The 15169-nt window shown below is 35.5% G+C and overlaps 2 protein-coding genes across 5 annotated transcripts in view; both read left to right on the top strand.

The window, feature by feature from the left end:
* Positions 1-934, top strand: part of Atg7 (Autophagy-related 7) — a 112857-nt gene extending 111923 nt beyond the window's left edge. For both annotated transcript variants that reach the window (XM_089106522.1, XM_089106521.1), the window contains exon 13: positions 842-934. In XM_089106522.1, coding sequence (XP_088962648.1) covers positions 842-868 — 27 coding nt within the window. In that variant the 3' untranslated portion in view covers positions 869-934. The remainder of the gene's footprint in view (positions 1-841) is intronic.
* Positions 935-4797: 3863 nt separating this feature from the next.
* Positions 4798-15169, top strand: part of LOC148939611 (ras-like protein family member 12) — a 59653-nt gene continuing 49281 nt past the window's right edge. The window contains exons 1-2 of one of the 3 annotated variants that reach the window (XM_089107122.1): positions 4798-4816; positions 12239-12359. In XM_089107122.1, coding sequence (XP_088963248.1) covers positions 12251-12359 — 109 coding nt within the window. In that variant the 5' untranslated portion in view covers positions 4798-4816; positions 12239-12250. The other 2 variants (XM_089107120.1, XM_089107121.1) reach the window with 2 other exon arrangements.

Below are 15169 nucleotides of genomic sequence, written 5' to 3'. Positions count from 1 at the left end.
CTTTGCCACAAGAATTTCAAAAATTGTGTACATCATTTTGTGCCTTGTGGATTTCCCGGTATTATTTGAAAAATGATCGAAAATTAAATATATAAAAACAATTTTTTTTTCAACTGAAAGTAAGGAGCGACAGTAAAACCTAAAACAAACAAAAATTATTCCATATATGGAAGTGGCTACCCGCTTTACAACACCTCGCTCTTTACGCTAATTTTTTTGTTATTTTAAAAGGTAAAGTTGTGACAGAGTCAAACTTTAGCGTATAGAATGAGGTGTTGAGTTTTATGTTTTTTGTTGTTTTAAGTTTTAATGTCGCTCCTTACTTTCAGTTGAAATTTTCTTTATATTTTTAATATACTAGTAACTCTGTAGGAGTAAGGAATGAAGATGATCACATTGGCTTTCCATTTTATGGGGACTTTTCTTGAAATATTTAATTAACCTCTTATTAATTTTTGTGATGAGTTGTGATTTTTGTGATGAGGTGTTGTGATGAATTGATGGTAGTAGTTGTGAATAAAATGGCGAACTTGTGTTTCTTAATTTTATGGTGATTTTAAATGCGATCTTCATTTCAAAAAAAAAGTTATGATTTTGAGGAAAATCCTACTTGGCATTATTTTTTTACTTCAAAAGTATTTTTTGCAGCTTTTTTCAATTTTGAATCCTCCCTTTACACCTTTCAGTCTTGAAAATGTTTTTTTTGTTCTAAAATGGATAGAGTGTAACGTTTGTCAGACAAATAAGATAAGTTAGTTTATCAAATCGGTGATCCAAGTCAAATAATGTCACAAATAATGCTAAGTAAAAAATGGTCAAATAATTTTTTTTTCCTTTCTAGGTGCTGGAGCTAAGTGATGAAGACTAACTATCAATTTATGAATTCTGTTTTTTGTGATTAATTTTCATTTAAATTAAACGTTATAATATTTGATTAATGTCTATCTTTTTTTAGAAGTATTGTCCTGAGAGATGCTTAGCAATTTTATTAGTACCATCGATTGAGCTATATTGATAGCCCAACTTATCCCGTGATTTAATGCAGATGATTTGACAACGGACAATTAATTTTTGATTTGTAACTTAACAAGTTTTGTGCAGAGGCGTAATTTTGTCAAAATCCGGGGGGCAAATTTGGAGCCAATTTTCCCAAATCAATGGGAAATGACAGTGAAAACTGAACCACAAGTCATATTACCATAAAGGCGAAGATTTATTAAAGAAAACTGGCCTGTTTCTCTGGACACTTGAATTATGCAGGCTTATCTTAATTTTGACAAGATTTTTTGCATAAGCTAAATTTCAGCTGGGGGACAAACTGAGGTCTGGGTGTTGGCAAACTTGGGTCTGGAGGGGACAGTTGCCCCCCCCCCTGCACCGCAGTAAATCACGCCCCTGTTTTTTGTTCTTTCTTACGCTGTTTTTTCTTTACCTATATTGTATACTATTTGCTAAAACAAATAATGCTGGGGGGGGCGAAGGGTCTTTCCTTATCTATAGGATTAAGACCAGTTCACGACTAGGAAAAGCTTATGAGTAAAAAGCTTATGAGTGGACCACAAAACAACATAACTTATAACGATAAAAATCGTAAAGAAGTGGTGTTATAACCAGCATCATTGCCTTTGTGCCTGCAGATATTATGTGAACCCAAATAGGGACCTCTAATTATGGGTACAATAATTTGAGAGAAATTAAAGATGTGAATGAAACTTCCCCGGAATTTAGAGACCTCGTCAATATATCTTGAAGAAGGAGAAGACCAGCTGAGATACGAAAATCAAAACAGTCAACTCGTGCCGTCACGACGAAAAATCAAACAGTCATGTACATACATCTTAATATCAAAATGACTCGCACCAAGTTCAAACTTATTTCCCATTAAATGAATGCCCAAGTCTTAAATTACTCAAGGCAGTTAAAATGAAACATAGCTGTTTCGATGGGCTAAGTGGAATCGTACAATATGTGTTTTTTCTAACTAATAAAATTGGGTATTAGTTTTTAACAGAAATTACACCTATATCTAGTTGCGGAGTTTTTAACAACAACTGGCCCTAAATTAAAAAAAAGTAATAAACAGAAAATGAAACAGCTGACAAAGGTGTAACTTTCTTTAGAAGGTGGTTATTGTCTTTGTGAATCAATAGGTGCATTAAAGGAGTAAGTTTAAAGTGGGTTGAAAGTTATTTGTGTGGAAGGTCTATTAAAATAATGGCTGATGATGTTTCTTCTTCGCTGTATCGGGTGTCTTGTGGTGTGCCACAGGGTTCAGTCCTTGGTCCACTTCTTTACCTGGTTTATGTATATAGCATGAGGATTTATCTTCCGGATTGTTGCCTAAAGCCATTCGCTGATGGCACTGCGGTTACGTTTTCAAGTCGTTGTTTGGATAGTCTTGTGTCGAAAGTTAATAATGTGTTGAGATGTTTCTATGTTTTTACTGGTTTGAATTTATTATCAGTAAATGTTACCAAGACTAATTTTATATTGTGTTCTAGAGTAGGCAAGCCCCATGATATTGATGGTAGAATTATGTTCGAAAATAAGCCTGTTGTGCAAGTTCAGGAAATCCGTTATTTGGGTTTTATATTGGTTGCAATCTATCATGAAAACGTCACAGTGATATTGTTGCAACAAAGGTTGCCCGTGGTCTTGGTGCAATTCGATGCTTTAAGGATTTTTTTACCTCCAATGGTATTATAGTTATCACAACACGCTTTGATTCATCCCTGTGCTTCAAATGGGTGCTTGTTATGGTCAAGTAATTTTTATACAAATTTCAAACGGGTTCAGATCCTTCAGAATAAAGCGATACGTCTTATTGGAGGCTACGTAGGAAGTGTCACCAACACTTCAACTTGGTTCAACAAATTACAAGTGCTAGATGTAGGACAGTTGCGTGACTACTAGTTTGGAATTTTTGCTTACTAATGTTGGAACTCTGTAAGTCCTGAGGTTTTTCGTGGCTATTTTTTGACACAGCTATGATACTCGTCATACTGATAATTTTGTTGTGCCACATAGAAGTAAAACAGCTATGAATAGCTCTGTGGAATAGTGACACAGTTCTGAGACTCGTCATACTGATCATTTTGCTGTGCCACATAGAAGTGGAACAGCTATGAATAGCTGTGTGGAATAGTGACACAGCTATGAGACTCGTCATGCTGGTAATTTTGTTGTGCCGCAAATAAGTGGAACCAAGGCTGGTTTCCCTACTAGATTTTCAGGTCTCCATGCATGGAACTCCATTCCAGGGAGCATTCGGTTGGCTGAGCACCTCGGGTTATTTAAAAGTAGATTGAAAAAACATTTATTAGGAAAAGGTTCGTTGTTATATTTATTTATTATTATTGTTAGTATTTGTTTGGTTAATTTCACTTGTTTATTTGCACCCTTCAACGTGGCAACAGTGTTCAAAATATGGTATAATTTACCCACAAAAAAAAAACTCAAAAAGCGCATACAAAATTTGTTTATATCCATTTTGTTATAAACATTTCGGGGGGGGGGGGAGAGTTCAAACCCCCCTACCCCCACCCTCTGGGTACGGCCTTGGATAGTTTGAAATTATATAGCTATGTATAAACATATTATAATATATTAATAATAAATGTATTATAAGAGAATATGGCCGAAATGTTTTTGTTTATAAATAAAAAATTTGAATTGAATTGAATTGAATCCTGTAGTTCGGACCAGGTTCTTTTCTGCCTTTTTTGCGTCTGGATTTAATATATTATCCAGGAATCTGTTTAACCGTAAGCTCCCTAGACTCACGGTAATTGTAAATAAGTTGTTAATATTTAAATTTTCACGAACGAAGAGTGTTATCAAATTTGTCCTTCGTGCTTTCTCTGAGTATCGAAATACGATGCTCCGGGTTGCCACCCCTAGTGCTTTATCACTATTTCTGGTGATTTCTTATATTGCCAAAACTAAAAAATAACTAAACTTGCACATAAATCACTGGATTTTTGAAGAAATTCTAAATCAATCAGAAAACCACTAAAATTTAATGTGTCACTGGGTGACATCTCTGACGATGCTACATTTTATTGAGCGAAAGGACAAAACGATTAAAATCCAGGCTGGAATTTTCATTTCTCTCTAAAGGCCAATTCACGATGGGATTTTGCTATTACTGAGATTTAGCTCTAGTTTTTAACCAATTAGAATTTTTCAACCCATCAGAAAGTTCTATGACAAATCTGAATGGCTTAATTTAGCACTTGCTCAATCCTGGTATTAGTAAAATTTCGTTGTGAATGAACCTTAAGAGAGAGTGACGCAAAAAAAAACTAAAAAAACTCATACAAAATTTGTTTATATCCATTTTTGGTAAGTTTTTACGAGTCAGGCAAACGTTTCGGGGGGGGGGGGGTCAAACCCCCCTAAGCCCCTCCCCCCGCTGGGTACGGCCTTTGATAGCTTGAAATTATATAATTATGTATAAACATATTATAATATATTAATAATAAATGTATTATAAGAGAATGTGGCTGAAACGTCTTCAAATAGATAAACAAGCCTTTGGTAATTTTAAACATACATTATTTATAGTTTTGCTTTATCTTTGTTTAATTTTTCTTTATTTACTTTCTTTATGTAAACTTTTAATGCAGCCTTTTCAGGCTAATAAATAAAATAGTCCATTTTTTCAAGTTTCTTAGATTGCATTTTTCGACAGAAAACCGATTTCTTTTTTTTTCTTTTTTTTTGTTAAATATGTGAAGTTAGCTGTCAAATAAAGATTAATTCTACAGGACCTGGTGTTTGGAAACGCGTGCCAACATGTCTTTAAGAAACAGAGGTAAAGAAAAATTCCCAGATTTCTTTCTGAATTACGTTCTGGTAGGATAGATCATTGAACCTTAAACTGTAAAGTGTTTTGACGATATTTCTGGTGAATTATTTTGTGTAAGATGCTTGGATTTATTTTGTACATTTTGTTCAGAAATACCTGAAGAAATCCCCCCCCTGGTGGGTGGTGGAAGTTTTGATAAGAAGGTATTCTTTTATACTTTAAAATGTGGCATGTGGAAAATTGTACTTATTATATGATTGTGCTTATCCAGTGGATAGGGCTTCAGATAGATGTTCATGATTTTCTTACCAATGCTATCGTCAGTTAGAGTAGAATATAAATTCTATATTTCTACAAACCTTTAGACTAAATAAAAGTTCAGATAAGGGACGAACCTTCAAAATGAAAAGTTTTTCAACAATATTTCCATCAAGTCATTTTATGTAACTACTACTACTAACAGCTCACCGCAGCTCCAAATCGCCTGAGGCCAACACAGCTACGCACGCTCCTCCTCCACCCAAATCTATTTAAAGCCTCCCTTTTTACATCCGCCCACGAAGTTCCCATTTCCTTTAAATCTTTCTTTATGACGTCCTCCCACCCCAGACGGGGACGACCTGATTTGAACTCGCAAAACCTCTAAGACTTCATTCATTTTGCTCACACTTACATCTAGGATTCTTAAATCATCAGCATAATCCAAGTCCAGGAGACTTTTTCCTCCCCATTTGATTCCGTGTTCTCCCATTGCCTTTCCTGTGTTCCTTAAGACAAAGTCCATCAAAATAATCCATACAAAGGGGGATAGAACACAGCCCTGCATAGCTCCTGATTCAATACAAAACCAGCTGCTAGCCTCATGTCCTACCTTAGCCGCAGCAGTGTTATTCTCGTACATAACACTAATCACTTAAGTGTATTTGTCTGGTATACCATACAAGGATAAAACCTTTACTAAAGCTGTTCTATCAACAGAATCGAACGCTTGATCGTAATCTATAAAACTGAGGACCAAAGGTGTTCGTAAACTCAGGCACTTCTCAATTATTAGCCTAAGAGTGAAAATTTGGTCGACAAATCCTTTACCTTTTTTAAAACCGCACTGCTCTTCTCTTAAAACTTTGTCTACGGCATCTTTCAGTCTAAAAAGTATCATATTACTAAGTACTTTACTACCTAAACAGACCAGACTAATGCTTCGTTAATTACCACACTTAATTTTCTCACCTTTCTTATTAAGTGGCTTAATTAAGCTTTTCCTAAAATCGTTAGGTACTTCCCCTTTTTCAAGAATCATATTCATAATCTTCAGTAACTTATTTCTAACCTCAGAGCCATACTTCTAACCCCATATTAAAGAAACTCATTTACCACCCTATCAGCACCTGGAGCCTTATTATTCTTTAATCCTTTTAGTACTGTTGCTAATTCCTCCTCACAAAACAAGTCTTCCTTCACATCCAAGGTATCACAATTACATTCTTCTAAAGTAAAATTGTTGAAATGTTAAAATAATATCTGTTTTTTATTATTATAATCAGGTACGGTAGAACGCTCGACATCTAACTGAAAAGCCCTTTGATGATAAATCCTTTGAATTATTTACATTTATTAGGAATTATTTTATAAGCACCTGCCCCCCCCCCAATTAAATTTTGTTAATTGGGGGAACATGGGAGGGAGGTGCCAATGATTTTTATGTGTCCATTATTGCCTTACATACACTACCGTCAAATAGAGCATATTTGAAAATTTTATTTGGAATTTTATTTTTCTAAAAGAAATGTTGAAGCTTTAAAATAAGAGATGAATTATCATTATCACTAATTATTATTATTATGATAATTAGGCGGTTTAAAACCCAATTTCCAACTGGAAAGTACTTTGACCTTACTTCTATTGAATTATTTTCGGTAAGGTGTTTTCGTTTATTTTGAAATTGAGTTCAAAAGTACTGGAAGCCCCCTCCCCCTCTATAAAACAGGGAGTAAATTGGCACTTGGTATCTGTTTTGACTATCTACGCGAGGGTGGGAACGATCCAGGTAAGTATCCGTGATAGTCTTGCCTACACTATTATCAACTGAGCTAGATTTGACAATTATGCCTTATTTCTAAAAAATGTTGAAACTTCGAAAAAAGGTCTAAAATGAAAATACTTGGTATTTTCTTCTGAATTTTATTTTAAGAGAACCAACTTTTGAAATAAAAAATGTTTTTTGTATAAATTTCCATTGAGCTATCTTTTTTTCTTTTTTTGTCTATTGAAACATTTGATGTTTTTTACCGAAACCTTTGGAGGTAGTAGAAAACTTCAGACTCAAAAGGGTGTTGAAGACACTTGGATTTATCCTGTAGAATTCCTCATATGTACCTGATACCCCCCCCCCTGGTGGGGGAGAGGGGGGGGGGGTATGTGGAGTATTTTGGTAATAGGGTATTTTTTCGCATAAAGGATATGTAAGAAATTTTACTTGTTGTTTGCTTTTTGTTACCTGAGGTTGGGAGGGGGGGTAATGCTCTATATTTTTCGTTGATTATTTTATTACTGATGCTATTCTTTAATAGAGTGAAATCGACAATAATTCTTTCTTTCAAATGGGTGTTGACAGCACTTGGATTTATCCTGTATAATTCCTCATATGTACCTGATACCCCTCCCCGGGGGGGGGGGGGTATGGGGAGTATTTTGGTAATAGGGTATTTTTTTTCGCATAAAGGATATGTAAGAAATTTTTACTTGTTATTTGCTTTTTGTTACCTGAGGGTGGGGGGGGGGGTAATGCTCTATATATCCGTTGATTATTTTATTACTAATGCTATTCTTTAATAGAGTGAAATCGACAATAATTCTTTCTTTCAAATACGAATTTTAATGCATAAAGAACACTGATTTAAAAAATTTATTATAATATTTTTCAAAAAATATTTTATTTTTATTTTCATAAAATTGAAAAAAAATTATGTTTTGCTTGGTTATATTTATACAGAACCAAATTCCAAAATTTGTTTACTGAAAATGTCGACATTTTTTCTGAAACACTTTTAGTTTGGCTAGAACAGATAACTTGAAAGAAAAAAGGCTGTTCGCGCTATTCAGTGATTTATTCTATGCAAAATGCTTGGATTATTTTGAAAATTTTTTGTTCATGAGTATCTGAAGACTCCCTTGAAAAAAAAATAAATAAATAAAAATAAATAAAAAATATGGTATAAAGGTACTATTAAAACGCATAAAGGACATGTAAAAATGTCATTCTTATCATTTGCTTTTGTATACCCAATCGGGAAATGGATTCCGTCCCTCTAGAAAGACTCAGAAAAAGCTTAAGAAACAGACTACTACTACTACTAACAACTCACCGCAGCACCAAGCCGCCTGAGGCCAACACAGCTACGCACGCTCCTCCTCCAACTCAATCTATTCAAAGCTTCCCTTTTTACACCCGCCCACGAAGTTCCCATTGAAGTTCCCACCCCAGATGAGGACGACCTGCTTTCCGTTTAGCCCTAGATGGTTGGCCGAAAAGAACAATCTTCGGCAATCTGTCATCCTTCATCCGCACAACGTGCCCTAGCCACCTGAACCGTTCTTTCATTATAGCCCTAGAGAGCGGTATTGAACCACATTTTTCATATAGCCTATTGTTTGAAATGCGGTCGGTCAGCCGGGTACCCAGAACAATCCTTAAGCAATTTCTCTGGAAAACATCTAGCAAATCTTCATCCGCTTTTCGGAGCGTCCATGCTTCAGAGCCATATTTGACTACTGCCATCACTGTATTTTCTAATATTCTTATCTTGGTTTGCAGACTTATCTTCCTATTCTTTCAGACTTTTTTTAACTGTGAAAAAACACCCTGAGCCTTGGCTATTTTATATTTAACATCTTCACTGCTCCCACCATCTTTACTAATAATACCTACCCAGGTAAGTGAAGCTGCCCACACGATCAATCTTTTTCATTACCCAACGTCACCTTTGCATCTTCACTTATTCCTAGCCTTAGTGACTTAGTCTTCCTAACATTAATTTTCAAACCAATTCTAGCACCCTGAACTCGCAGAACCTCTAACCTGCTTAACTCCTGATTTAATACAAAACCAGCTGCTAACCTCATTTCCTACCTTAACCGCAGCAGTGTTATCCTCGTACATAGCACTGATCACTTTAATGTATTTGTCTGGTATACCATACAAGGATAAAACCTTTATTTAAGCTCTTCTATCAACAGAATCGAACGCTTGCTCATAATCTATAAAACTGAGAACGAAAGGTGTTTGAAAACTCAGGCACTTCTCAATAATTAGCATAAGAGTGAGAATTTGGTCAACACGTCCTCTACCTTTTCTAAAACCGCACTACTCTTCTCTTAAAACTTTGTCTACTGCCTCTCTCAGTCTAAAAAGTATCATATTACTAAGTAAAAGGATTAAAAAATAATAAAGCTCCAGGTGCTGATAGGGTAGTACATGAGTTTCTTAAATATGGTGGAAATAAGTTACTGAAGAAATAAGTTACTGAAGATTATGAATATGATTTTTGAAAAAGGGGAAGTACCAAATGATTTTAGGAAAATCTTAATTAAGCCACTTTATAAGAAAGGTGATAAAACTGAGTGTGGTAATTATCGAGGCAATAGTCTGGTCTCTGTAGGTAGCAAATTACTTAGTAATATGATACTTTTTAGACTGAGAGATGCCGTAGACAAAGTTTTAAGAGAAGAACAATTCGGTTTTAGAAAAGGTACAGGATAGGTCGACCAAATTTTCACTCTAAGGTTAATAACTGAGAAGTGCCTGAATTGTCAAACATCTTTGGCCCTTAGTTTTATAGATTATGAGCAAGCGTTCGATTCTGCTGATAGAAGAGCTTTAGTAAAGGTTTTATCCTTGTATGGTATACCAGACAAATACACTAAAGTGATTAGGGCTAAGTACGAGAATAACACTGCTGCGGTTAAGGTAGGAAATGAGGTTAGCTGCTGGTTTTGTGTTAAATCAGGAGTTAAGCAGGGTTGTGTTTTATTTCCCTTTTTATGGATTATTTTGATGGATTTTGTATTAAGGAGCACAGGAAAGGCAATGGGAGACCACGGAATTAAATGGGGAGGAAAAAGTCTCCCGGGCTTAGATTATGCTGATGATTTAAGCATCCTAGAGGAAAGTGTGAGCAAAAAGAATGAACGTTTAGATATTTTGCGAGTTTAGGATGCTAGAATAGGTTTGAAAATTAATGTTAAAAAGACTAGTTCACTAAGGCTAGGAATAAGTGAAGATGAAAAGGTGACATTGGGTAATGAAAAGATTGATCGTGTGGGCAGCTTCACTTACCTGGGTAGTATTATTAGTAAAGATGCTGGGAACAGGGAAGATGTGAAGAGTAGAATAGCCAAGGGTCAGGCTGTTTTTTCACAGTTAAAAAAGTCTGAAAGAATAGGAAGATAAGTCTGCAAACCAAGATTAGAATATTAGAAAATAGAGTGATGACAGTGGTCAAATATGGCTCTGAAGCATGGACGAAAAGCGGATGAAGATTTTCTAGATGTTTACCAGAGAAATCGCTTAAGGATTGCTCTGGGTACCCGGCTGACCGACCGCATTTCAAACAATAGGCTATATGAAAAATGTGGTTCAATACCGCTCTCTAGGGCTATAATGAAAGAAAGGTTGAGGTGGCTAGGGCACGTTGTGCGGATGAAGGATGACAGATTGCCGAAGATTGTTCTTTTGGGCCAACCGTTTAGGGCTAAACGGAAAGCAGGTCGTCCTCATCTGGTGTGGGAGGACGTCATAAAGATAGATTTAAAGGAAATGGGAACTTCTTGGGAGGGTGCAAAAAGGAAGGCTTTGAACAGATTGGGATGGAGGAGGAGCGTGCGTAACTGTTTTGGCCTCGGGCGGCTTGGTGCTGCGGTGAGTTGTAAGCAGTAGTAGTAGCATTTGTAAATTTTCTCTTTAATATTGCCTAAAGTAAGTTGAATTTCTAATGAAGGTGGCAAAATCTTCTTTATCTTGTAATTGCAAAAGGAATGTTTTTGAATTTATAGTTGCATACTTGATATCAATGCCGTATCCAGGGGGGGGGGTATCCGGTTTGACCCCCTCCCCCCGAAATTTTTGACCGAGTCGAAAATAAGTCAAAAATTAGTAAAACCTAGATAAAAATCAGTAAAATTAGTCGAAAACTGAGTCAAAAATTAGTAATCCCCCCCCCCCGAAAAAAATCCTGGATCCGCCCTTGCTTGATATTAACGTTTATTTGTTCGTCATAGAAAGGCATTGTGGTCTTAGAAAAAAATTTACCTAATTTAAGGTAATATGTCGAAAAGAAACAAAGGTGGATTCAAATATACGTATTCTTTTCAGAAGTTGTTGTAAAAAATACCTAACATATCTTGAAATAAAATATTTTTAGTAAATTATTTATAATCACTTATATATTTAAATTTTATTTTGCCCTTTTTCTTCCTGGGTAGTCTTAGAATTTGTCTAATGGGCGGTGGAAGATGAGTGCTAAGGTGTTATAAAATATGTAAATACATATTGTTTAAAAAAAATAGTTTTTAGATGTTCTGGGCAATCTCTGGAAGTTACTCCATGGCGGTACTTGTGTGTAGCCTACATACTTTAGTCCCATTTAGAACTTATTTTTAAATGTTGAGAATTTTGAAACAGGGGTGAAACTTAACAATATCGGATTTTCTAACGAATTACTTTGGGGCTGAACTTAATAATGAAATATTAATCGAGAAGCACTTGACATCTTCTTTCATTGATTTATTTTGTATAAGACTTGTAGATATGTTTTTGCTTTGTACTTATTTTTCTTGGGTGTCCATGAAACACTAACCCAGGGGGAGATAGTTTTAGGATTAAATTTTTCTAAGGAGTAAAGAACATCTATATATCAAACAAATTTTTACTTTATATTTCTCTTATCTACGCTTTCGCCAAGGTACGTTTTAGGTTTTAAAGCCCATTTATCAAGCATGAAACTGATGCTAAGAAATAAGTAGGCTAAGTCCCCCCTCTCCATTCCCTGCTTACGTACTTGGGGTAGGGTTGCCACCCTATGAGAAAAAAATGACTAGCTTTTAGTGTTTTTTTGGTTGATTTAGTGATTTTATTCAATAATCTAGTAATTTATGTGCTGATTTAGTGTTTTTTTTAGGCAATAAAAAAAACACTAGACATAGTGATAAACCACTAGGGGTGGCAACCCTGATTTGGTGCCCTAATCAATTTGGCAATTAAGAAAGATTAACTCCTTTGTAGCCGTCTCTCTAGTGCTGGTATTAATGCCAGATCATCTCCATCGGGTAATTAAGTGGGTAATTTGATGATTATACCCTTGGGTAATGAATTGGAAATTAAGCTATGTCAGTTAAATCAATGCTCTAAACTAGTTACTGTTTTCTTTTCAGAGTTTTAGTTAGATGGCCAATAAGAGGAGTCGGCTCCTCCTTATGGGGAAGAGCAATGGCTCACAGGGATCGTATGAAATCAACATAGCTGTAGTAGGATCATCAGGATGCGGAAAGTCAGGTATTTTGACAACAGAGAGTTTACATGTTAAAAACCTTGTGGTTCAAAATCTTTTAATTGGATTAAAATTTCATACAGGAGAATCAATCAGTTTCCATTATTTTTACTCGTTTTAAATTTCACACAGAAGCCAGTCACCTTTTAAAAATGCACAATTGGTTTCTTTTTCTGGCATATAGATGAACAATAATGAATTTGCTTTCAAAAATATGTCAAAAATGTATCCCAATTAGACCCTGGCGCCGCGCCGATGAGGGAAATCCGGTGGCGGCGGGGCCAAAAACAGCGCGCCACGCCGCGCCGCCGGTAAGATGTCGGCGGCGCGCCGCCGGTATGGTGTCGGCGGCGCGCCGCCGGTATGATGTCGGCGGAGCGCCGCCGGCGCGATCAATGTTGACCGCAAACATTAATGTTTTCATCAGTCTTTCTCAAATCACAGCTTTTAATTTACAACAGATTCGAGCCTATTCATGAGTTCAAAACTTCACAAGTCGCTAGCTGGAAACTGGTCTTCTTCGTTATTCATCAAGAGAAGTAGAAATCTGGTAGAAACGAAATGACTGTGGCGTTTCAGAACCCTTGCATAATACGAGTAGTTGAAGTATCTATTAGCTATGTATTCGTAACATAAATAATTATCAAAATTAGTAGTTTTTTACATCGAGCGTTACTGCATACAAAACATCAAATACCATATCACAAAATTTGTCAGTTATCTAGGTAAAAACTTTGAATATTAGTTAGAACTTAAAAGCTTAATTCTGTCACAATGCTCTTTGCCTAATATCTGTTTTGTCACATTAAAACCAGTTGAAATAGGCGACATCGATACTTATTGTTTTTTTTTTTGCTCTTTTGGATTCCTAAAAAGCCTTTTTGTATTAAAAACTCGTTTTTAATAACAACTTTAAAAAAATACATTTAAAATTTTTTTTGGCTCCTTTATAGAATATATGTCATGTAGACTAAGGCTGAACTGCTGCTATTGTATTGCTTTTGGCTGCTCTTTTGGATATTATTCATTTTTTTTCTTTTGGGGATTCATTCCAAATTATAAACTGATAAATACCCAATATCAGTCAAATTATAAACTGCATCTAAAAGGAATAAATTTATCAAATTAAAAAATACATGATGAACGCTTCTATACATGATGAATACTGATGAATTACAATGACACAAAAAACACTTAATGGTTTATTCGGTATGAAGAAAAATTAAGTGCCAGCTATTTTCTTAGGTAAAAAAAAATGAAAAGCTCATCCGTTTTAAATGTGTTTAAATGAAATAGTAAGCAGACTGAAGTAGCTCCAGGAAGATGTTGAGATTTTCATCTTAGTTCGTCACTTTTAATCTAAGCAAAATGTTAGGACACTTAGTATCAGTTATTGAGTTTAAGCTTTGATTTCCAAATGCTCGCAAAAATTACCAAATTTAAAAAAGTCGCAACAATAAGTAACCTGTAGTCAAAATACTCAAAGACTCCTCTTTGATCCCCACCCAGGCTCAAAGCTTCTGCCATGGTTATTTCCATGGAAATCTCCAAAGAGTTTCTTTTTAAAATAGCTTTCAAGCGTAGTTAGGGGTATTTAGCCTTTTTTGCTTTTCTTCAAAGCTTTGAAAAAAGTGTTATAATATTCCAAATGTTATATGTGTTATATTTGTGCATATTTTTGGTAATCATTTGAGGGGGGATCGAATTTTTTAAACCACTGTAGACACGTAAGAACGTTGCAACATCTAGTACCCTGAGGTCATAAGACTGTCAAAGACTCCTCCTTGAACCTCCCAAATTGAAAGCTTTTATTATGACCTGTCCTTTTAATGTAATTTGGGCACTGGACCAAGGGCGCCCTTTTCACTCGGGCTCAACGTTAGGTGGGGATGTCGATATCGCTTTCGTCAGACCAATTCGTTTTAATGTGAATCTGCCTGGTACTTATGAATGAATGTTTTCAAAGTAAACCCGTTTCATCAATAAGAAAAAAAACGGGTTGGACGCATATGTCCCTTTTCCTTTGGACAATAAAACCATGCAAGTGGTGTATCTAGTATAACTCAGGAAAATCTTGTTAATTTTTGTCAACTTTTCAACTTTTTGGCATCCCTGCTTTCAATAAAAAAAAAATCAAGGTACTATCACTTAAATATAATAACTCCCTATCCCCCCCTTCTGGATACCATCTTGATAGGATACCGCCTCTGCTTTAAATAAAAAAAAAAATTATTAACTTATTGGCACCCTGTTTTCAAAAAAAAAATCGAGGTATTATCATTTAAATATGATAGCTCACTACCCCCCTCCCCCCTGGATACCACCTTGATAGGATGCCATCTCTGCTTTAAGTTAAGAAAAAAATCAACTTTTTGGGATCCCTACTTTCAATAAAAAAAAAATTCGAGATATTATCATTTAAATGTAATACCACCCTACCCCCCCCCCTTCGGATACCACCTTGATACGATACCGTCTCAGCTTTCATTAGAAAAATAATTTACTTAATAATTAACTAGGTCACTATATGGTTCAAACAAACACGCAAAATAACGTTAAACAGCTTAGTGTTCATTGAAAAAAAATTGAGGGAATGAGTATGGGGGCACAAAGACAACAACAAAAGGTCGAAATTATTCAGATATACCCTAAACTATTGGAAAACTGAGTCTTAATTTTGCTGCGGCATTCAATGAGACCCAACGGATATCATTGAAACGGAGCATGAAAACAAGCCAGATTGGGACATGATTATGGGAGGATTCACAAAGTTCCCAATAAAATAGAAAACATTTAATGGGGGGCCCTGGTCCAA

Source organism: Artemia sp. Qi Xiang Cuo, chromosome 21 (assembly GCF_049724085.1).
Source record: "Artemia sp. Qi Xiang Cuo chromosome 21, ASM4972408v1, whole genome shotgun sequence".
NCBI classification, from domain to species: domain Eukaryota; kingdom Metazoa; phylum Arthropoda; class Branchiopoda; order Anostraca; family Artemiidae; genus Artemia; species Artemia sp. Qi Xiang Cuo.
The sequence above is the reverse complement of the archived record's forward strand: the minus strand, read 5'-3'. Positions and strand labels throughout refer to the sequence as shown.